Source organism: Numida meleagris, chromosome 8, assembly GCF_002078875.1.
Source record: "Numida meleagris isolate 19003 breed g44 Domestic line chromosome 8, NumMel1.0, whole genome shotgun sequence".
NCBI lineage: Eukaryota > Metazoa > Chordata > Aves > Galliformes > Numididae > Numida > Numida meleagris.
The window spans coordinates 13,069,580-13,091,216 of record NC_034416.1 but is presented as its reverse complement, the minus strand read 5'-3'; the positions used below and the strand labels follow the sequence as shown (position 1 = coordinate 13,091,216).

Below are 21,637 nucleotides of genomic sequence, written 5' to 3'. Positions count from 1 at the left end.
TATAAATACTCATTTACACTATAGTATTAAATCAAGAAATCTGATGTTTGGGGAAGGAAAAATACCACACATGAGACTTCCTAATGCAGCCTATCAATCTGAGTCAGGGTAAAGCCATTTCTGGAGAAGGGCTGCCAAGCTCTGCCCAACTCGAATCAGGCCTGCCATCCCTCCCTTCCAGTGCCTGCGAGGAACTCAGGATCTTGTTAATCAGTGTGGCTCTGAAGTACCTGGGATGGCGGTGGTGGGGCAGAGAAAGCGGTGCCAGTCACACAGAGCAGAACCCGAGGCACAAACCTATCTGCAGCCCAGTGAACGATGGGGGAGCACAAGGGGCACCAGCAAGTACACATGGTATATCTGCACCCATCCACCATTTGGGAGACACTCAGAGCAAGCATGCTAACCTGCTGGTGTCAGGGCTTCAGGAGCAGCTCCATGCCACGTAGGACATAAATGCCACCTTGGGATCTGCTTATTGAGGTCCCTACAGATCAGATGAGTATTGAAAACTGAGTCTCAAAGTCCGTCCTTTGGGTCCCCAACAAAGCCGAATTCAAGTAATCCTTACAGGGGAGTTGATTTGCTGGCGGAGTTCTGAAAAAGCAGTTGAAATAGTAGACTGGAAATTGAAACTAAGGCTCTATTTCACTATTGAGGCATCAGATAACTGTCTATCAAGTTCAGCAAGATGCACTGCATTTTCCTTTGACTATTTTACTTTATGAAGTAAAAAATAAGATAAAGGGTTCCCAAATTAGAGAAACAGCTAAGAGCCCTAAAAAGAACAAACATGGTGGGAAAATAGTTAAGTTTTAACACAGTCATAAGTCAAAGTCAGAAATGATTGTTCTTATGCATTCTGTTCCTGACAAATCTCAGCTTTAGAAGTGCTTCACATCCACTGAGAGTCCTAAGGAACTTTGTATGCGTTCAGGGATCACTGACACTTGGCAGAGCAGGGCCAGCAGCAACAGCCAAATGCCAAGCAGAGCACTCTAAAACACTGTGAGGAACAGAGATTCCTGCCTAAGGGATCAGAGAAAGTTTCCCATCGTGCAAAATGTCTAAAGGTTTCAGACCTCAAGTTTTCTACTTGTTAAGGAAGTTAATATTTTGAATACGACAGGACCCAGCAGGAGATAATTGATCTACATGAAATGAGAAGATGCTAAAAGCCTCGAGAACTTGAGTAACTGCAGGAAATTAACATGCTGACTTTTTAAAATATTATTAACTATACATGCCAGACTACTCTTAAATATTCTCTTTCACATTCATATCCACACCTTTACCTTTGTACCATTTGAATTCTGTATTCAGCTCTGTCCCTTGATCATTAATGCAGACTCCTAAGCTTCAGACTTCAAAGAAATGCACGCGTAAGAGTCACAGGCGCAGGACTGGAACAGGGTCAAAGCCTCCCTGTGCAGGAACCTCCATCTTCTGTTTGACTTCACTGTACAAATACCTCGTTCTATCAAGACTGGGAAATTCAACGATTTAAGTAGGGCTTCCCACAGATTAAGTTAATAAGGGAACCCAACAGCGCCTCATCTCCTTCCGCCTTCCAAACACTGGTAAATGAAAGGAAATAGGAATGTCTCCTGGGGTAAGAGAAAGACGTGAGCTCTCTACAAATGTGCAAGGGAAGAAACCAAAGGCTTCTTTGTGTGCTTATGCACTTTTCCAGGAATCCTCTTTCCTCCCCTCTCCAATACGTGGCACCAAGTTTTCCTAAGAATGTTATCACATGCAAAGCCAAAGCCTTGTCCACGCAGCACAGCAACTAGCAACCAGGACTGTGCTGGTTTAGTTTTCTTCCTACGTCCTTCTAGACCTGCTCTTCCAAGCTTTTCTGTCAGCCATCTGCCCCACGCACAGTTTTTAATGTTTTACTTTTCCTTCCTTTGACCCTTCCCCCTTTCTCCTGCTTTCATCCTCCCCCTCTGCAGCTCCCAGTGCCTGCGTGCTCCACTGCCTTACTGCTGCGGGTGCTCTCTTGGCACGTGCAGCCCACGTCCAGTACCACCAGCGTTTCCCAGAGCTCCAGCCATGCCTTACTATTCTAAGCTCCAAGCATATAAAACCATTACAGCTTAACACAAAACATTTGAGTTTTACAAATGAAGAAATTACGGCACAGATAGATCAAAATCAGACCTCTCCTAGGCCCTAAGGGACTCAGTTAACGTAACTTGCAGTCAGCAATTCTTTGAGTTTGAAAATTACACTAACATCTCCTGGCCGAGACTAAACCTCTTCACGAGACAATCTGAAAGGAGTCTGTCCTTTTTAGGTTTGTTTGTAGCTGCTTGTGTATTCCCAGCTTTCAAGGAAATAATCCAACACCAAACTAACACAGGTGTGGTTTCTTTAGTGGTAAGAAAGATGACATAGCTCTTCAGATTCTGCCATTTTCACCTCCAGGATGGTCTGCGCTTGCTCTGAACTAAGTTATATGTTACAATAGTACAGTGTGAGAAGCTGTTATGGATGCACTTCAAAGTGCATTCATCAGCCTTATGATCCACCACAAAACATTGAGCTAAAGTGACAGTATTGATGGTAGAAGGTATTATGACTTATGGAGAAGGTGAACTAGAAAGTCAAACTCAGAAATTTCTCTGCTAATGAGAACATTGCAATTAGGTCATCACTGAACGCTGTGTAACCAGGAATCAGAGCACAAATATTGCCACAGAATAGTTCATATGTGGCAGCAGGTATTTGGAATGAGAACAGGGATTTCAACCACGTAGACCTACTGTTGAATTATACAGATAAACAGCAGTCCTGAGACAGTCAGCTTCCAGAGGAAGCATGCAGGTAAAATACAGAGATCCAGTTTAGCATGAGCAACCTAGAGCCTAAACTCCCAGCATGAAAGTTCATATCCAGCTTTGATGAAGATAGTGCTCAGAGTGAGTTTGGGGGTCAGAATCCTATTTAGGTAACGTACAAACTTGACCCACGACACAACTTTCTTTAACTATCTTTTGGACTCCAGTTTGAGCGGTGTTTCTAATTTCCAGTAATAATTTCTCTTTCGCTAAAAAACTACATTAGTTCCAACTCTAACTTTGCTCAGTTCAGACTGCGGGTTTTGGTAGCTCTCTAAACACCAGACCTTTATTCAAACCAGAATGCTTTTTGTAACAGACATCCTGACTCTCACCCTCTCTGCAGTCCTGCTCAGGCACCTGGCAGTACCTGCTGCTGGGGCACACAGGTCAGGAGGGCAAAGAGCTGCAGGCTAATGGGATGCTGCTCTGAGCAGGGAGGTTAGGTTACAAGGCCATGCCTTTGAAGACTGGCTTCTTCAGTGTGGCCCTTTGGTTTACAACTGGGATTTCTTTTAATTAGATTGTACTCTTAATTATTTATGACCTATATTATCTGCAGAAGCTGCCCAAAGCCAAAAGATATCAGCTTTAATGAGGATAATTAGAGTGGATACATTTTTTTTTTTTTTACCTCTTTTGTAAAGCACCTTGGGCCTCACTGATTAGAGGTGCTGGGACAGGATTAGATGCTTAACGAAAAACTATTATTAAAACGTGGAATAAGAATGAGGACTGAATTAAAATGGAATTTTCTATTTTCTGTTACATTAGGGGTGACCCGAGGCTCATTTATTAGAGGTGACACAGAAACTTTCAACCTGAAAATCAAATGGGCATCTTCTTTATACTCCTCATGGTAGAGGACTCCAGGCAAAGGTGCCAAGGGCCAGAGCCTGGGACCAGATGTTCTGAGACGTGAGAACAGCCCCCCAGGCACCTGTGCCACAGAAACACCAGGTATCTTATCACATACTGGTGGTTCTGTTGGGTTTTAGCTATCATAGCATCAGCAAAAGCAACAGCAGCCAGATTCCTGCACGACTACAGATTCAGCCTTCCGCTCTCTCAAAAAGATATCCTGGAATTGGGACAGATGGGACTGGTGGCTTCACTCCCACCATATGGCAAGTCTCACTGTGGATATTTATAGGCCTACCTGAATCAGCCCATCTATAAAGGCCCAATCTTTCTACCTGAGGCAGTGCAAGGATGGCTGAACCTGGACCTCAGGGGGGCTGCTGGGCCCCGCTCTCAGAGGGGCAGGGATGCAGACGCACAGCTCCCAACACTTCTGGGCTCATCATCCACATACTGATATTTTCTTCTCTCAGAGACCACAGCAGGAGGGTTTGGAGTCCTTTCTGCTCAATTTGGGGTTCTGGCAGAGGCGCATCAGCAGGTGCTGTGGGGCAGAAGGAATGGGGGCAGTGGGCCAGGCAGGGACCGGGGCCACGGGGCTCCTTCGTGGGACTGCAGGGAGCAGTGTCCCCTGTCCTCATGGACACGAAAACGGACCTGGAGAAGGGCCAGGACAGCTCTACTCTCTGCTTCACACACATCCCTCTGTACCCAGAGCAGATACTCACGGAAAACCCTCATAGCCTTCTCCTCTCCTCGAAGCTTTCCCAGGAGGCTTTCTCAGAACTACCGGGGACCTCGGGCCGAGTCCGGGCTCTGACTCCCTCCCGGAGGGCAGCGGAGAGCCGCGGCAGCCTGCGGGGCCCGAGGTGGGGCAGGGCGGCCACCGTGCCCTCAGGCCGGGCGCGGGGCGGCGGGCAGCCCCTGAGGGAGGGCCGCGGCCGTGAGGCGGGAGCCGGCGCCGCGCGCCCCTTTCCCCCGCAGCGGCCTCTCCGCCGGCGGAGCCCCGCGCCGCTCCCCTGCACCTGCCCGAGCCCGGCATCCCGGCGGGCAGGGCGGCCGCGGGCCCTTCCGAGGCGCGGGGAACCGGCCTCACCGCAGCGGCCCGCGCCTCCCCTCGCTCCCTCCCTTCCCGCTCCTTACCCGGCGGGCGCCTGCCCCGGCGGCCGCCCGCTCATCCATCCTGCCGCTTTCCCCGCCGAGGTGACAAAGCCGGCATGGCAACGGGAGGCGCCGCGCGGCGCTGGGAGGCGCCTTCCCCAGGTTGGGTGGTTAACTTTCACCAGGCGGCTGCGGCGGCGGCGCCCGGCATCCCCCGCTGGGCCGGGCCCTGCAGGGGCTGCCGGGAGGCGTAGTCCGTCCGCCCCGCCTCAGCGCCCCGGTCTGCGGGCTCCCGGCCGGGACGGCGCTGCTTGCTGGGCTCCGTCGGGCGGCGGAGTCTCGGAGAGCGGAGGGACAGCGGGTCCGCGTGGGACCCCGCGGTAGCGGCTCCTCGTGGGGCTAAAAGCTCAGAAGTCCTTCTCAGAACGCCGAGTGGGCCGTCTTTACTGCAGATGACGCTGTGAGGTACGCCAAGGAGAGCGCACAGGGAGAACAAAAGGACCCAGGGCTCACCCTTAACTCCAGGTGAGTGGGGTGGCTGGGCTCACAAAATGGCTGCTGCCCACTGGAGGCCCCTCACAGAATCACAGAACTGCAGGGGTCGGAAGGGATCTCTGGGCACCATCGAGTCCAACCCCTTGCTAGAGTAGGTTCCCTACAGCAGGTCACACTGGAGTCCGCTCCCATCGACTTGACTCCCACACTTTAGATCTTTATAAACAGTGCTGAGATCTCCTCTCAGCCTTCTTTCCTCCAGGCTGAACAGCCCCAGGTCTCTCAGCCTTTCCTCATACAGGAGATGCTCCAGGCCCCTCATCATCTTTGTGGCCATTCTCTGGACTCTCTATAGAACTTCCCTGTTTCTCTTGAACTGGGGAGCCAAGAACTGGACACAGTACTCCAGCCTCAGCAGAGCAGGAGGGGGGGATCACCTCCCTTGACCTGCTGGCCACGCTCTTTTTAATGCATCCCAGGACACGCTGCTGGCTTGTGGCCAACTTGTTGTATGCCAGGACACTCAGGTCCTTCTCTGCAGAGCTCCTCTGCAGCAGGTCAGCCCCTAACCTGTATGGATGCATGCAGTTATTCCTCCCCAGGTGTAGGACTCTGCACTTGCTCTTGTTCTTCTGTGCCCAACTCTCCAGTCCAGGTCTTGCTGAAAGGCAGCACACCCTTCTGGTGTGTCAGCCACTTCTCCCAGCTTCTTATCCTCATTGGAAAGACACAAGTTTTGATGTTTGTGTGGTTAAAAGGGTACCTTTGCCACAGCTGCCTTCTGGCCAGCCAGGCCTCTGGGCATTACAGAGCTTCTGCCCCACTCTGCCAAATGAAGGCTGATGTCCCCTGCTGTGGCCTCGAGTCACCAGCGCTACCTGTGACCCCAGGTTTCATTACTGGCTACTTTTACAAATGCTATCAGTTACACTTTTTCTACACAGAAACACTTTCTCTACCTCCTGCTATTTACAGTAGATTTTAAATGATACAAAGAGACACCAGTAAGAAAGCACATATTTTTGCTTATTATTATTTTACTTCTTGACTGCAAATTTAGTCTTTCACCTTGACATTTTTATGATCTCAGACATGAGTTCTTCACATTTTTTATTTCACCTGGTTTATTATCAGTCAATTTATATGCTGAATCTGCTACCTTTATCACATTGCAAGCTTTTTGCAACCGCTTTATCTTATAACCTCTTTTCCATGTTTCTACTCAGCAGCGTTGCCCCAAAACCATTCTCAAAAGCAATGAACACCTAAAAGCAGAACTGTTGGAGATGCATATCTAAAAAAATTATCTCAGATCATAGAAGTTTGGAAAAGACCTCTAAGATCATCCAGTCCAACCATCTGCCTACCACTAATATTGCCCACTAACCATGTCCCTCAGTACCACATCTATACATTTCTTGAACACCTCCAGGGACAGTGACTCAACCACCTCCCGGGCAGCCTGTTCCAGTGCATTACTGCTCTTTCTGGGAAATTTTTTATCCTAATATCCAACCCGAACCTCCTCTGATACAATTTAAAGCCATTCCCTCTTGTCCTATTGCTATTACCTGGGAGAAGAGGCCAACCTTCACCTCACCACAGCCTCCTTTTGGGTCGTTCTAGAGAGCTATAAGGTCTCCCCTGAGCCTTCTCTTCTCCAGACTGAACAATCCCCGTTCCCTCAACCAGTCCCCATAAGACTTGTGCGCCAGACTCTTCACAGCTTTGTTGTCCTTCTCTGGACATGGTTTGAGGCCTCTCTTGTAGCGTAGGGCCCAAAACTGAACACATTACTCAAGGGCTGAGTACAGGACGACAATCACCTCCCTGCTTCTGCTGACTACACTATTCCTGATATGAGCCAGGTACACACACAAAAATAATCTAGAGAGAACAGTGTGATTCAAGAGGATGAAAAACAGTGATGGAAGCCCTTCTGGATACCTCAGAAATATTTTAGCACTGCAACAGTTAGTTACCAAAACAAAAAAGTTATAGGCAAAGGTTAAATATCTGGAAACTGTTGTTATTCAGCTGCTCGTCATCAAGTATACAGCTCCTATGGTCTCGTGCAAGGGCATTTCATCCCCTTTAACATCTGAAAAACTAAGCATCTGTCTAGTTTTGCTGTATAAGGTTTGTTTGTTCTGAGAGCTGCAATAGTTAGAATAAGACATATGGAAGCAAACAAAATATTCTAAGATGAGTAGCAAGCATCCGAAGTCAGGTGCAAAAATATTTTTAAGTGCAGACATCTGTGTGCATGGAGCATTACAACTCCTTGCCATATCTGATAACAGATGGCTTTGTTTTGTTGCTTTTGATGAAGAGGAGGAGGAAAAAAGAGGAGGTAGCGGCCACACACACCGACCTTTTGCTGTAAACACCAAAGGAGCTATGGAGGGTAAGTCTTGTTTTTGCTCCATGGGAATCCAGTAACACAGGGATCTAAGAGTGACACTAAAATGGGCCATGCTGTCACAAGGCCTTGTCTGCCAGAGCCAGACAAGAACGGTCTGCTATAAAACATGGTGGAATGTTTGTTATTGTAGTACTGGATTTCCAAAATCCATAGTCTTTTTGTGGCTGACAAGCTCACTCTTTTCTTTGCCTCGTTACTGCAGCTGTCGGAGGTCTGCACCCCTGCCTGGAAAACATGAGCAGCAGCTAGAAAGCAATCCTAGCAAAAATCTGCATCATTCATGCGTAATCAGACAATGCTTGGGAGACTTACGAAGGAGGAGGGAGGGAGGGCAGGCGGACAAGAAAACTCACAGTGCTGCATCATTTACATTATTTCTAGTTGCTCTGCAAGTGTCGCTTTTAGGTTTAAAATGCAGTAAGTATAATTTTCATATGTATCTTTGTAAGCTTTATTGGGTTTTAATTTGCATCCTGCTGTGACCAAGTAACATTTGGCAAATAGACCATGTCTGTTCATAACGCTTACCTCCATTTTGTCTTGGTCATAATGTATACATACATATGTTGACTTAAAAGCATACTTTGTATTGCAGCTTACTGCTTACCTCAGAGATTCTCTCCACGCTTCATCCTGGCTGCTTTATTCAGCTCAGGCCACGCATAACACCCACAATGGCACCCCAATACTAATGCTGGGAAGTCACCGGGTGTAGGAGCAGGCAATCACTGCTTTACACATTTCTCTCTGATCCAGCAGGAAGATACACAGGCAGCTCATCTGAAGCACTGCATTCTTGTAGTTCTTCTGAGTAAAGCTTTGTGTGACTGCTGACTGAATCCAAAACACACTTTTGGGCGATTTACAGCCAATCTGATTTTGGTATACCACTGGGTTTCATTCAGAGTCGCCTTGTGCTCACATTTGTGTCCTGCAGCAAGCACAGGAGCCAGCCCACAACAGCCGAGATCAGAATCCCAACTTCATACATTTGCACTACATTGGTGGTATTCCACTGACAATACCTGTAGTTCTGCAATGTGCCTAATCTGCAAACACAAGCCTGATTATCCAAACTGTGTTTTGCTGTGCTTGTTCTAGCACTTTTAGGATCACATACTCAACAAAAGAGTATTGCAGTTCTGTTTGCACATGTAAGGTGGAAGGTAAAAATGTTGAGTTCTTACCTGCCTGTCTCCAAAGGTTCCAGAATACTTAGGTTAGAGACATTAGCTGTCTATGATGCAGCAAATTCTGTGAGAACCAGATTTTAAGATTTTCCCTTTTTTTTTTTTTTTTTAACTATCCCTGATATTTAAAATGCCATCTTCTCTGTTACTTAATGACACGAAAGTTTTGATGTAACAGCACTTAACTTCCTCACCCACAAAGTTCACACTGATGATGAGTGGATGCTTACAGATCCGCGGGGTAAAAAATAAAATGTTTACAAACATTATATTTAGTGCAAGAAAGATAGATCTGACTCCTATTGCTAGAATAAAGGTATTTTTAACGTAAAATCTGAAAGAAGGACCACATACCAGCTATCAGCACTTTAAATATGTTTATTCAGCAGCTATTACAATCAGCCTCCAAAAAATTGGAGTCCCCTTTTGTTTCTGAACCGTGTCAAGTGACGGAAATGCCTGCTAGGAACATTGAAGAAGCTACACAGTGCACTCCTTTCTGAGAAACAGACATGTCTAAGAGGGATTAATCTCTTTGAAAAGGCAAAATATAAATATATACACTCTAAATCCACAACAACAGTTTAAACGCACTACGTTAATTCAAGTGGGATAAGAGTGAACAAATCCAGATCATGTAGACTGCAGCCATAAGATATCTCTGCTGTCTTCTCCAATCCTGTCCAGTTTCGGTTTACATTCTGTGATCAGCCTATCGCAGAGTTGAAATACAGAAGCATAGAAGTGTTGAAGTGCTGAATCTCAGGGGCTGTGCACAGTAACAGGAACGGGGGTGATAACGCTGTTCTCTACACATTGCTCAAGGCATCCACGCCAGGAAGAACCTTACCTGTTAGTAGTTAAAAAAATTCCAATGAAGTTAAGAAAAAGAGCCCTCAAAGTACTTGGCTTTATGCTTACAACTGCAACGTTTACACATACTTAAAAAAGAAAACAAACCAACCCTCAAAAAACCACCTCAAACTATTGGTCAGAGATGTTTCTACACGCGCTCCTGCTGATGTTTGTGGCTATCATGACATATGGGTTACATTTAAACTGTTCCACACAGTAAATACGTTTTAGGGCTGTAGTGAGTATCCAGAGCACAGCTGCAGACAGATTCTTAACAGCCCACAATCATCAATGTTCAATTAATGATAACAGTATGTTTCTATCCAAGTTCCTGCTAGGGTCAGATCCAAACACCTAAAGATATTCTTCCATTAAGCTTGATGGTAAACAGATTTTTGATAGGACCTAGGGAGCTGCTGCACTTTCTTTAATCCCTAGTGGCATGTAAGTAGGATTTTGGAGTGTGTGGTGGAAATTTTAAAGAATGAATTAAGAAAAATAAACGAGACCTTCCGCAAGACTTGAGTCTCCTACTGGGACTAAAGCATCCACGTCCAGATAGTTAGATATCTCATTGCAATGGGAGAGAGTAAGGAACACACTCATCTTTGGGTATGAGTCCCCAAATTACTGAAGTGCAATGTTTTTTAAAGCATCTTCTTAGATTTTTGTTGCCCTTCTTGGATAATGAAAAACACAGTTTTCTTACCCCTCCCCCACAGAAAGAAACCTACCTTTCAATGCTCAAGCTGTACAACAGTACTGAATTTTAACACTGTTCACAGCTCACTAGTTGTTTTAGTAGCTTTTTTTTTTCTTAAATCTTCAGAAGCTTCTCTAATTAGCTAGACTTCCGTTACATTTAAAAGATCACACACAAACCCACATTTTGGGCCAAAACTTAGACAATTTTGTCCTTTTGAATAAATCAGTTGCACAGTGCTTCCTTCTAGCCATCTGCATTCTTTCCCTTTACCACCACTCCCTAGGCAACAGAAACAAAAGCTCTGTCTCACATACAACTGCTGGAAACCAACAGCTGCAATGCAGTTTATTGCAGTTTCTCTTCTACAGAGAAGCTGACAGTATTAGATACTTTACATGTATTGGGAAACAGATAATTACCAGAGGAAATGAAAACTCATTTAGAGAACAATGTAACTCATTAGAAGAGCTCTGTAAATTCTCACCATTTTGAATTCTGAGTACTCTTGTGCAGGTTTGTTAAGTGATCACTAGAGGGCTCCCCAAACCAGGGGATTTCCAACAGTGCTCTCAAAAGGAAGTTTCTAACCAGAATTTGAAATTATTCTGATCCCTAACTCCAACTGGGCATTGTAAACAGTCTGGTTAGCATGTCTCTGGGAATCATCAATGAACAAAGAGCCTGCTCTCAAAGCTGTATTACTTTCTATTCCAGCTTTTATTGCTGTGGGAGTGGCAGGCTATGCTCTTTGCAGGAATGCTCCATTTTCTTTCCTCTTCCTCCAGGGGGACCAAAAAGAGCTATGAGATCTCACGTGCAACGCCATTTGTTGAAACAGAGAAGACAGTTATTCTCTTGTTGTGCTTTCCTGAATATCAACACAAGGCAGAGCACCCAGAACTAGTTAATTTGCTCAAGCAAGTCAAAACAAAAGAACAGTTACCCTCTAGCAGTTCCAGGCTGGCACCACCTCCAGTGCTGACATGGCTAACTTTATCTTCAGTGTTCCACTTTGCACAGCATGTAGCTGTATCTCCACCACCTGCAGAACAAGGGAAAAAAAAATAAAAATCAGCAAGGGAAGAAATTCAGATTTCTTCAGCTTAAGGGACACAGCCTTGCTACAGGCTGCTGACGCTCCCAAATCCTCAGCATTAGTTCATACAGCAGTTTTTAAAGTCATGTCTGCAAGCTGAGGGAGAGTTGAAAACATTATTAAAGAAGAACGATTTGACAGCTATTTTTAATGTGTTTAGCAGGCAAACTTTCTTGCTGCATTTAGAAAGACAAGAACAAACACGTGTAACTACTTACCAATAATGGTGATGCAGCCCTTTCCAGTTACTTCCACCACTTTGTCCATCAAGGCTTTGGTTCCTTTGGAGAACTTGTCCCATTCAAAGACTCCAACTGGACCATTCCACACTATTTGTTTGGCCCTTCCCACAACTTCAACGAACTTCTTAACACTTTCAGGGCCACAGTCCAAACCCTATGACAAGAGAATTCAGAGATAAGCTTTCTGGCAACCCTCATCTCAAATCACCAATCCCTTATTGGTGAGATCCTCAAATGCTTTTTTCCCCTCCTTTCATGTGACATTGAAGTAAATGAGGCCCTTGGAGGACCTGATGGCATTGTTTTTGTGCTCTTGAATTTGCTGCTAGTTAGAAAGAGCAGACTAGTCACAAAGAAAGAGTTTCTCTGTAGGCACTGAATACTAAGGAATAGAGATTTGCCAGCAGCTGCTTCTGTAGGGTGGAGTCTGGTGCGGTATTTGTATTCCTAGTACAAATAAGTCATTTTAAAAATCAATGTCAGATGCATGAAGTCTTGCTTAGAAACTTTTGCCAACTCCAATTAAATTCCAGTCAAATAAAGGAGACATACACTGCAATCAGATCTGAAAGTTGTAAAGGAATTTTGCTGTTTTAATCCAAATCCCACAAAAGCTACTTTAAACTTATAATTTTATCAGGAAAAGCCACAGGGTTTTCACTGTATGAAACAAAAATATTCCGTGCAGTTAGACTGCCTCCAGAAACATTTGCAAAGGATCACAGTTACTCTTTTAATTCCTGTAAGAAGTGTCTTTCTCACCCCAGTGCTCCCTGTTACTTCTTCTAGTCCCTTGCCTATTAAAACCTACCATCCAGCCAGCAGGAATGCCAGAAGCCACTGTGGCCTCCCCAGTCTGTGCATGCTCATCGAATTTGTCTGCAGTGATGAAGTCAACAGGCAAGGTAATCTTCACACCGTTCTTCTCTGCCTTGGCCATCAGGTCCTTGACAATTTTTGATCCCTCTTCATCAAACAGAGAGTTGCCAATCTACAAAAAAATTACGTGGGAAAAATAAAAGAGGCATTTGTTTAGCTACTGGTCATTATATATGAGATGAACAGCAGTCAAGCCATACCGTTCAGACAGCAATTCTGGACGGCTGTATTAGAGCACTAAGACACACACAGCAAGCCAATTTTTACAAACAGATTGTCAAGCAATTTCTGGGTGCTCCCTCCTCTCTTGCAGAGAACTGACGGAGCCAGTTCTCAATAACAGAAAAAATATACATATATGATATCACATATACAATATATGATATCTATATATATAATATTTTATATATATTATTTATAATATAATATATATAAGGGACATCCTTTACAAGCTGCAGACACAGAATTTCTCTTTTCATACCTGCATGTTGTTTAACACTTTGAGAAAGGTGAATGCCATTCCACCACCAATGATCATCTCGTTGACCTTATCTAACATGTTACTGATCAGCTGGATTTTATCCTGAACTTTAGCTCTGGAAAAGAAGGAAAGAATGAACAATGTAGTCACTGCCCCAGACTCTCAGGCAGACCTTACACTATCTTTAATTAAGAAAGAACAAAGCCTCACCGAGGACTTATTGCATAAGAGTATGCAGCAGAAGTTTTCCACTGATATTCAGTAATGGCAATACTGAGATATTGCAAGGTCATTCTGAGAGAATGATCCAACAAAGAAGTTATGGGGAGTGGGCAGAAAGAGAATTTGGCTACTCAGTAAGCCAGCATTAAATAGTATCTGACAAGGACGCTATTTAGCCCTCAATTTTTCTCTTATTTAAATAAAAAACTAGGTTGGCACTTTTTGACTATGCAGCAATGCAGAGCAGGGATCAGAGCACTGCCATTCACAACTACTGTCCAAGTCTAGATCCACTGTACCAGCCATCACAAACCAAACTCCTGTAATCAGTTCAGGTCCCATACCCAAACTCACAACACAGATTCAAACTACTAGGGCGAGCTGCCCTGCCCAAAAGCAGATGGCTGCTTTTAGCACAAGATATGAATGATAATGGAATAACAATACCACAGTCACTTTTTGCGGGAATGGCAAGAGGCAGCAGTAAATAGACAAATCCTTCCTCTTTAATGCCATATATTGTTACCTAAAAGAGAGCTTCATAAAGGCCTTAGGAAATTACCCTAGGCAAAACTTAGGCTAAGACTTGCATTACAGCCTCAGTTTGGCTATGCCTTACTTGATGACATTAAACAAAACCCTTTCCTTTTCTTCCTTTAGTTACCTCATCTCTAAAACAATGATAATGACAGAGATTTCATAAATAAAATGCTTTCAGACCTAATCATTAGGAATAGGTACTGCCTCTACCACCCTAACCTTAGCAACTGTGGAGAGCCCTGGTGTCAATCAGCCTTCAGCCCCAGTTTAAGCAGTGAAGTTGCTAATGCTGCCACACCGTGGGAACTGTATGATAGAGGACTGATGGGATGTACAGACCCAAGGCAAAAACCTGCAGGATGCATCTTTCCTTGTGCAGCCATAGGCAAAATAAATGAAAGCGATTTAGATTTTTATTTCTTTCCTTTGTGCACAATCCTGGTTCTAGTGCTGAAATTACTTCCCTGCACATGGTTGTTTGTCAACACAGTTCATTTTCACCTCACTTATTAGTACAGTTGTCCATAGTTCATCTTCTGGGTTCAGTTTTATTATACATCAGTAGTAACCAATCTATAGCTGAATCACATGCAGCTCTGAATCTTGGAAAGATACTAATAAAAAGAAAGCATTGCTCATTGTAATCAAGATCATGGAAACATTTAAAATTTTATGGGAGAGGTGAGTACTACTTCTTTAAAAGCATGTGTATGGGTACAAAGAGTGGGAATAAGCCACATACTTCTATCATTGCGGAAATGCTTTGGTGTCCAAGCTTTGTGCTACTGTTCAAAGTATTTAAATTCACCTGACAAACTGAAACACTTATTTCTACATGCAGACATTTGTGTTGCTCCTTCAGTTCTCTTTGTACACTAGCCGCTGCTTAAGAGCAGAGGCCCAGCCACCTACAGTAGGTCACCACTGCACTATGACAGACCGTGTCAATTTACACAGTGCTGAGCTTGCAGGATGCTTGTACTCTGAACCATGGAGGAAAGGTCACTGACAGTGTTTCAGGGCCGTCATGTGTATCAGCTCTTCTGGGTCAACTGTACAGCAAAGTGCTGTGGACTGTCCCTTATTTAGGGGATGTAAGCAATCATGAGCTGTGATGAGCAGACTCAGGCAGTATCATCACAAGGGTGGACACATGGTAAGATAGCCCCTAAATAATCCAGAGATTTCAGGAATTATCTAGAAATCTGGACTGCAGGTACGGTTCAAAAGAAAGCACTTGTTTGAACAAAGCCAGAAGAACTCTTCGTTTGTTACAGAAGTGTTGAAGAAAAATAAGGAGCTGGTAGGCTCTTGAGTCTTACCCTCCAAGAATTGCTAAGAAGGGTCTCTCTGGACTCTCAAGGGCCTTTGCAAAATAATCCAGTTCTTTCTTCATCAGGAAGCCAGCAGCCTTCTGAGGAAGATGAACACCTACCATGGAGCTGTAGAATAAACATAAGAGTGAGGAAAGGAAAAATGTTGCATCATTAGCAACCAAAAAAGTTAATTCAAGTCTTAAGAGGCTCAGCTGTCTCCTCCTCTCAGGGAGAAACTTTAAACTGTACACACTGTAGACAATTACCTCCATTAAGTACATTGCTCAGGAACAAATACAGCAGAACGATAATGGGATAGCCCCAAAAGTTTGAAATTCAGTGAGGACAAAGCTGTGTGTTTTCACAGCAGGCATCATACTGCAGTTCTGCCAATGGAATGAAAATGGATACATACCTGTGAGCACGGTGGGCAGTTCCAAAAGCATCATTGACATAAACATCTCCCAGTTTAGAAAGAGAGGCTCTGAAAGCCTCCACTTTTGCAGCATCAGCTTTGATCTAAAAAGAGAAAGAATGACAAGTTTGTGCTATTCACACAAAACTAAAGTGACATTCAGCAATTTACAAGCAGTTGGCTTCTAAACCCAAAGCAAAGATAGACCAGCTGGAGAAATTCATAGAATCACCAAGATTGGAAAAGACCTACAAGATCATCCAGTCCAACCATCCACCTGTCACCAATAGTTCTCACTAAACCATGTCCCTCAGCACAATGTCTAAACATTCCTTGAACACCTCCAGGGTTGGTGGCTCCATCACCTCCCTGGGCAGCTCATGCCAGCACCTGACCACTCTTTCCAAAAAGCAGTGTTTCCTAATGTCAGCCTGAATCTCCCCTGGCGCAACTTGAGGCCATTCCCCCTCGTCCTGTCACTATTACATGACAGAAGAGGCTGACCCCCATCTCACTACAACCTCCCTTCAGGAGTTATAGAGAGCGGTAAGGTCACCTCTGAGCCTCCTCTTCTCCAGACTGAACAATCCCAGCCCCCTCAGCCACTCCTCATAAGCCCTGTGCTCCAGACCCCTCACCAGCTTCGTCGCCCTCCTCTGAACACGCTCCAGGGCCTCGATGTCTTTCTTGCAGCGAGGGGCCCAGAACTGGACACAGTACTCGAGGTGGGGCCTCACCAGGGCTGAGTACAGAGGGACAATGACTTCCCTACTCCTACTGGCAACACTATTTCTGATAAAGCCAGGATGCTATTGGCCTTCTTGGCCACCTGGGCACACTGCTGGCTCATGCTCAGCTGAGCGTTGACCAACACCCCCAACTGTTCATCCTGTGGGTGTCTTTATTTCATATGCTCTTTACCAGTCCAGTAGGAACAGAGATGTTTCAATGGTTTTAACTCCATATTAAACTCTGAGAGCTTACTATTAAAGCTCTGAGGACCATTCCCATTTGCAAGTGCATCAGTAAAGCAGGCACGAGCTGCAGCCTTTTGCTCTCTCTCCAGATTCCTACTTATGTGAGGTGAACACAGGTAACACACAAAAGCTATGTGAGAGAAGGCAATGCTGAGATAAAACTCACTCATAGCCATTTACTGAACAAAGAAAGTGCAGTCTCTACCACTAAGCACTATGGCTAAAACAGTGAGCTGAAGGATTCATTTTGCATCTGCACTGAGGATTAACTTCTAAATAGCCTGCACACTACAACAGGCCACAGTGACAGCAGACAACATAGGAGCACTGGAGATGAGCTTAGCGCGTAGTGGGCAAGAACAGACACATTTCTGTTACGGAGAAATGATGCCTGCCATCATCCAGGCATCCTACCAAATCCTCATGGGATGGTTCAAGTAGTTCAGTTTTTCTTTCCCACCTTAAGGACAGCACAGGTCTCTTTGAACATAAATGATTTTCCAGACCCAGTTCATAGTCACTCACTGTTAAAGAACAACCTGGACTAGCAGTCATGTTCTCATGAAGTGCCGTTCTGCTTCATCAGCTCACTATTCAAAGTGAACATCTTCTCTTGCTGCCTCCACTAAGTGCCCAGATATAACACTACAGGGACAGTGGCAGGAAGGTGCATGGCAGATGGGTTCAGAGTGGCTTTGCATGCCCTTTTATTCACACAGCCTAAGCAGAAGACAAGCTAACGGGACTACACAGATTCTAGAACAATGCTGTCAATTGTTCCTTCACTTGCTAAATTGCCTGGCTGTACACAAAGAGATGAAATGCTCCTGTTAAAGCCAATAATATCTGTAAGCAGAACGCAAGAGGCTCTGAATGAAGGAACCACTACCACTTGATTTGATAAGACATTTTCCAAGCACCAGCTGATAATCTGCAGAGTTTTGTCTGGTCATCCCTTTCCTCCCCTCTGGGCAGGACAGGACAGCACTGCATGACTGTTTCCATAACACTGACTTTTACTTCTGTTAAGATGAGAAACTGATCTGTCAGCAGTACCTTTCTGCACTGCCCAGCTGCAACGCATGCTTCTGTATGTATAATATTGCACAAAATGAAGGGACTGTTTCTCAAAGCAAATTAAGTTCTTGTCCCATTCTTCTCCCTGCCACCACAGTGGCTTTCAGTTACACATGACTGTAGTTAACTTCAAACTTGCCTGATTTCCTATTTCCATCTGCACAGGCTTACTAAGCTACCCTGGGCTATTTTCCTAAGCTACTGGATTCCTGTGTCAGCCTCTAAAGGGCACCACACGGTGTCAGCATTCCCCTCCATGCACTGAATATGAAAGGAGCCAAAACCTGTGTAAAGTCACCAGGGTCACTATTGCTAAGAAAAGCAGCTGTCTGGAGCAAACATTCTTCCTGACCTTCAAGAAAATGTCAGAGGTACAAGGCAGCCTGGTTCTTCATGGCTACCATATGAGCAGACAGGCTTATAACAGGGTTTGATAATCTCTGTGTTGCAGAACATTTAATCAGCATACTGAAACATTAGCCAGAGAGACAAAATTGAAAAGTTCATTGTGGCTGGTGCTGTGGGAATGACAATCTCCAATAAACCTAGAATTTTGTTTCAGACATCTTCAAATCAAGTCTAATAAGCAACAACCACAGTTTCCTGGACAGCCCTATTTCACTTCTTATGGACTACACCACCCCTGGCAACCATTTACAGCCTTTCACTTAAGCTGTTTCATCTTGGATATTCAATGCATTTGACTCAAAACTTTTCCACTGCATAGTACAGGTCATCAGACTTGTTGAACAAAAGCTCCCTGGTTCCCTTCTGAGAGTGAATTCATAAACAGCATTTTGAATGAGCAGCTAGTTCATCATCAATCTGCTGCAAGCAAGGTACTAAGACCAAATCAGGCATGCACAAAACCTAGACTTGAAGTTTCACCTTGTTCCCTGAAGCATCCTTCCCCTTCCCTTCTTCTTCTACGTGAAATCGGAGGTTCTCTAGCAGGATGATGGAGCCGTTTGCAGGATTAGCACAGGCCTTCTCCACCTCAGGACCAACACAATCCTTCAGGAATATGACCTCCCTACAAAGTCAAGATATACACTGTCATCCAACCAGTGACTCTCTCTTTCTGAGGAAAGCATCCAGGTCCATCACAGGGAGGGACTGATGTATGCTAAACTGCTGTGCTACTTCACCTGCCCATGAGAGCTTTAAGCTCCACAGCTACTGGAGCCAAGGAGAACTTGTCAGGCATGGGAACTCCATCTGGGCGGCCCAGGTGACTCATCAAAACCACTGATTTGGCTCCATGGTCCAAGCAGTGCTTGATGGTAGGGACAGCTGCCTTGATTCTGGAAAAGCAGAAAAAAACAAATGAAAAAGGATTCGAGAAGAGTTTACCATGCAAGCAGACTTAGCGATCACTTACACAAGAGCCCTGAAAGTTGTTCTTCAAAAAGGTAACAAACAGAACACAAGAGCTGGGTAGAACAATTACTTAACAAGTCCATTCTACCTCTGGTGTTCACACCGTTCAGTGTACTTCCGAAGACAGCAGGGCATTGCCACCAGTTCATCCCTAAAAGGGACAGTGGGCTTCTCAGCAACCTACACTTGCTAGGATGAACATCCAGGAGACTACCACGTCCCACAGAGCACAGCTGCCCTGGTGCTAACCCAACCTATTTCTTTCCCAGGGAAAGTGACAATTCCGTGAAGCACAGTCATTATACATCATACATCAAATAATTTCCCTGCCCCAGTGTGTTTTCAGATGTTCTGCTGTTATCTTCCATGATATGTTGGAGATGGAAGTAAAATGTACCTTGTCATCCAAATTCTGCTGATTGCTCATAGCTGAAAGTTGTCAGGAAGCATACGAACATTACTGGGCTTCCTGATCTAGTCACTGATATTGAACCAACAAGAGAAATGATGGGAATGCTGACCAGTGGTGAACAAAACTGTTATCTGCCTACAAATGATGGACAGCAAAGAAGACATTGTATATCCCTGCTTCTAAACCCTGTGTCTTTGCATGCTGCTCTAGAACAACTATGCTGATGCGAACCAGCAAGTTAACAGAGTAAGGAGGGCAGAAAGTCTTCTGGATACTACCATCACGTACAGCAATGAGAGCCAAACAGACATATGACTGTATCATGGCCATAATGCTGCAACCATACTTAAGAAATAAAGGTTAGAACCCATACAGTTAAGTGATATTTTTTATGTGTTCTCTACAGGAGAACTGTAGAATACTGTAGTGTTGCTTGCAAGCAGCTGTAGAAGCATTTAAAGTAACCATCTGAGTCACCTTTAATACTCTAGCACCAGCAGTGACCGTGTACTGGGTTAAAATGAGACAGAAAATGGACTTTGGGGCTTTCATCTGGGATGGAAATTGAGTCTCACCTTTGATTATTGGTTATTTTGTGATCCTTCATTGGAACATTGAAGTCAACCCTAAAAAAAGCAGGAAACAAAAACTTCTTTTACAAAGGAGGGAACATGAAGGTAAAGAGGCTGCCTAGAAAAGCAAATTATTAAGGTTAGTCAGATTTTTAGCTGCTTTGTGCAAAAGTTCCATTACAAAAATCAGTACATTAGCCACTTCTTCTCGTAATGGCAGTGCAAATGGAGAACGAGCATCAGGTTGCGTACCATCAATACAACCCAATTCTCATGATCACAGCAGCGATGATGCTGAGGCAGAAAATAAAACCGAGACTGAACGAGCTCCCCTCACTTCTCCTTTTAAAACCCATGCTCTCAGATCACTGACTGGGAGCCTTCCGTTCTTTGCAGTTCTAACCTCTCTGGAGCCGAGCGCTACAGCTTGCCACATCCCCACGGGAAGATCCTACCTAGCTGCAGAGGTAACTTTCCCTGTGTGTGCAAGAGGAAAGGATGGGAGGGGAGGAGTCTCGCCGGCCATTTCTGGCTAGCGCACCTTGTGCCCACGTGGTGAGCAGCAGGAAGCCGGTTGTGTAACAGCTCAGGGCAGAAATTATTCACAGAGCAGCTTCTCTCCTCCCTGACTCACGCAGGGAAAGCGTGGCCAAGGCACGGCCGCAAAGAGCACCATCTTTTTCTCCCGGGAAGGAAGGGAACGTCTAACTGACCGTAACGGTGTATCAGATCGAGTCAAACGCTACGTTACAGTTTATCCTTCGTTATTCCACATCGATATCAAAAACACCCCAACTGAGTACTTTTCCTTGAATTTTCTTGTAGCCTGCTCGGCACCGGAGACATATGGGAAGGACAAAAACCGCCAGCAAAGCTGGAGGAGATGAGCTGAAAGAAATTGATCTGGCAGCCCACGGTACAGTGGACTAATTCTACAAAGCGGACGGAAAAGCGCCATTACCGTGCTACTAGTCTGAAGCGGGGGCACAAAAGAACAGCTACCGATCCCAGCAGCACCGAGAGCGCTCGGGGCTGCTCGGGGAAGCGATGCGCGGCGCGGCGCGGCACATACACCGCGGCTCTCCTCGGGCACGGCCCCGGCCCCGCGCGCCGCCGCTCGGCAGCACCCCCCACGCGAGGCTTCAGCGCGCCCCAAGCCGCAAACCAAGGGCTGCCGGAGAGCGAGCAGGAAGCGCCCGACATCCTCGACGCGCCTCTCGTTGAGGAGCACGCGGGTACGCTCGGTGGGACCGCGGCCGGGGCCTCGCCGTCCCCGCACGGGGCGCGGCCGGCTCTGAGGGCAGCTCCCCGCCTCCCGGCTGCTCACCTCATGACGACCCGCTTGCCCTTCACGTCCACCTTGTCCAGGGTGAGCTTGTTGGAGAGAGACATGTTTGCCGCCGCTCACCGCCGCCGTCCGTTCCCTGCCGCCGCCGCCCGCGCTCTGCCGCGCCGCCCGACCGCGCCGCCGCTACGACGCCCGCCTCGTCCGCGCCCGCTGCTGATTGGGCCCACGCGGCCCGCGACGTGCTCCTATTGGACGAGCCGTCCG

The 21,637-nt window shown here is 45.7% G+C and overlaps 2 protein-coding genes and 1 long non-coding RNA gene across 5 annotated transcripts in view; 1 reads left to right on the top strand and 2 right to left on the bottom strand.

The window, feature by feature from the left end:
• AMOT (angiomotin) overlaps positions 1-5,008 on the bottom strand; it is a 61,458-nt gene extending 56,450 nt beyond the window's left edge. Inside the window, exon 1 of one of the 2 annotated variants that reach the window (XM_021405669.1) lies at positions 4,848-5,008. The gene's annotated coding sequence lies outside the window, so the exon portion shown is untranslated. The remainder of the gene's footprint in view (positions 1-4,847) is intronic. The other variant, XM_021405667.1, reaches the window with a different exon arrangement.
• LOC110402987 lies at positions 5,047-18,603 on the top strand. 2 transcript variants are annotated; one of them, XR_002441431.1, is made up of 4 exons: positions 5,047-5,330; positions 7,604-7,707; positions 7,928-8,142; positions 17,887-18,603. It is a non-coding gene; the product is annotated as an uncharacterized LOC110402987 (long non-coding RNA). The 2 variants fall into 2 exon arrangements; XR_002441432.1 differs by lacking the exon at positions 17,887-18,603 and having other exon boundaries at positions 5,050-5,330; positions 7,928-8,246.
• Positions 9,278-21,571, bottom strand: PGK1 (phosphoglycerate kinase 1). Its single transcript, XM_021405670.1, has 11 exons — positions 21,413-21,571; positions 20,089-20,139; positions 18,870-19,025; positions 18,610-18,754; positions 15,668-15,771; positions 15,259-15,378; positions 13,175-13,289; positions 12,626-12,805; positions 11,791-11,968; positions 11,420-11,518; positions 9,278-9,765 (listed from the first exon to the last, which is right to left on the bottom strand). Exons 1-11 carry the CDS (start codon positions 21,475-21,477, stop codon positions 9,725-9,727), a joined length of 1,254 nt encoding a protein of 417 aa, XP_021261345.1. The 5' UTR covers positions 21,478-21,571; the 3' UTR covers positions 9,278-9,724.

What these genes read in the sequence shown, in the direction of transcription:
- PGK1 (XM_021405670.1), bottom strand. Translation starts at nt 21,477, where the DNA reads ATGTCTCTCTCCAACAAGCTCACCCTGGACAAGGTGGACGTGAAGGGC. An exon ending in ACTGCCCACCGTGCTCACAG is followed by an intron (nt 15,379 to 15,667) that starts GTATGTATCCAT and finishes TTTATTCTACAG; the next exon opens with CTCCATGGTAGGTGTTCATC. An exon ending in TTCTTAGCAATTCTTGGAGG is followed by an intron (nt 13,290 to 15,258) that starts GTAAGACTCAAG and finishes CTTCTTTTCCAG; the next exon opens with AGCTAAAGTTCAGGATAAAA.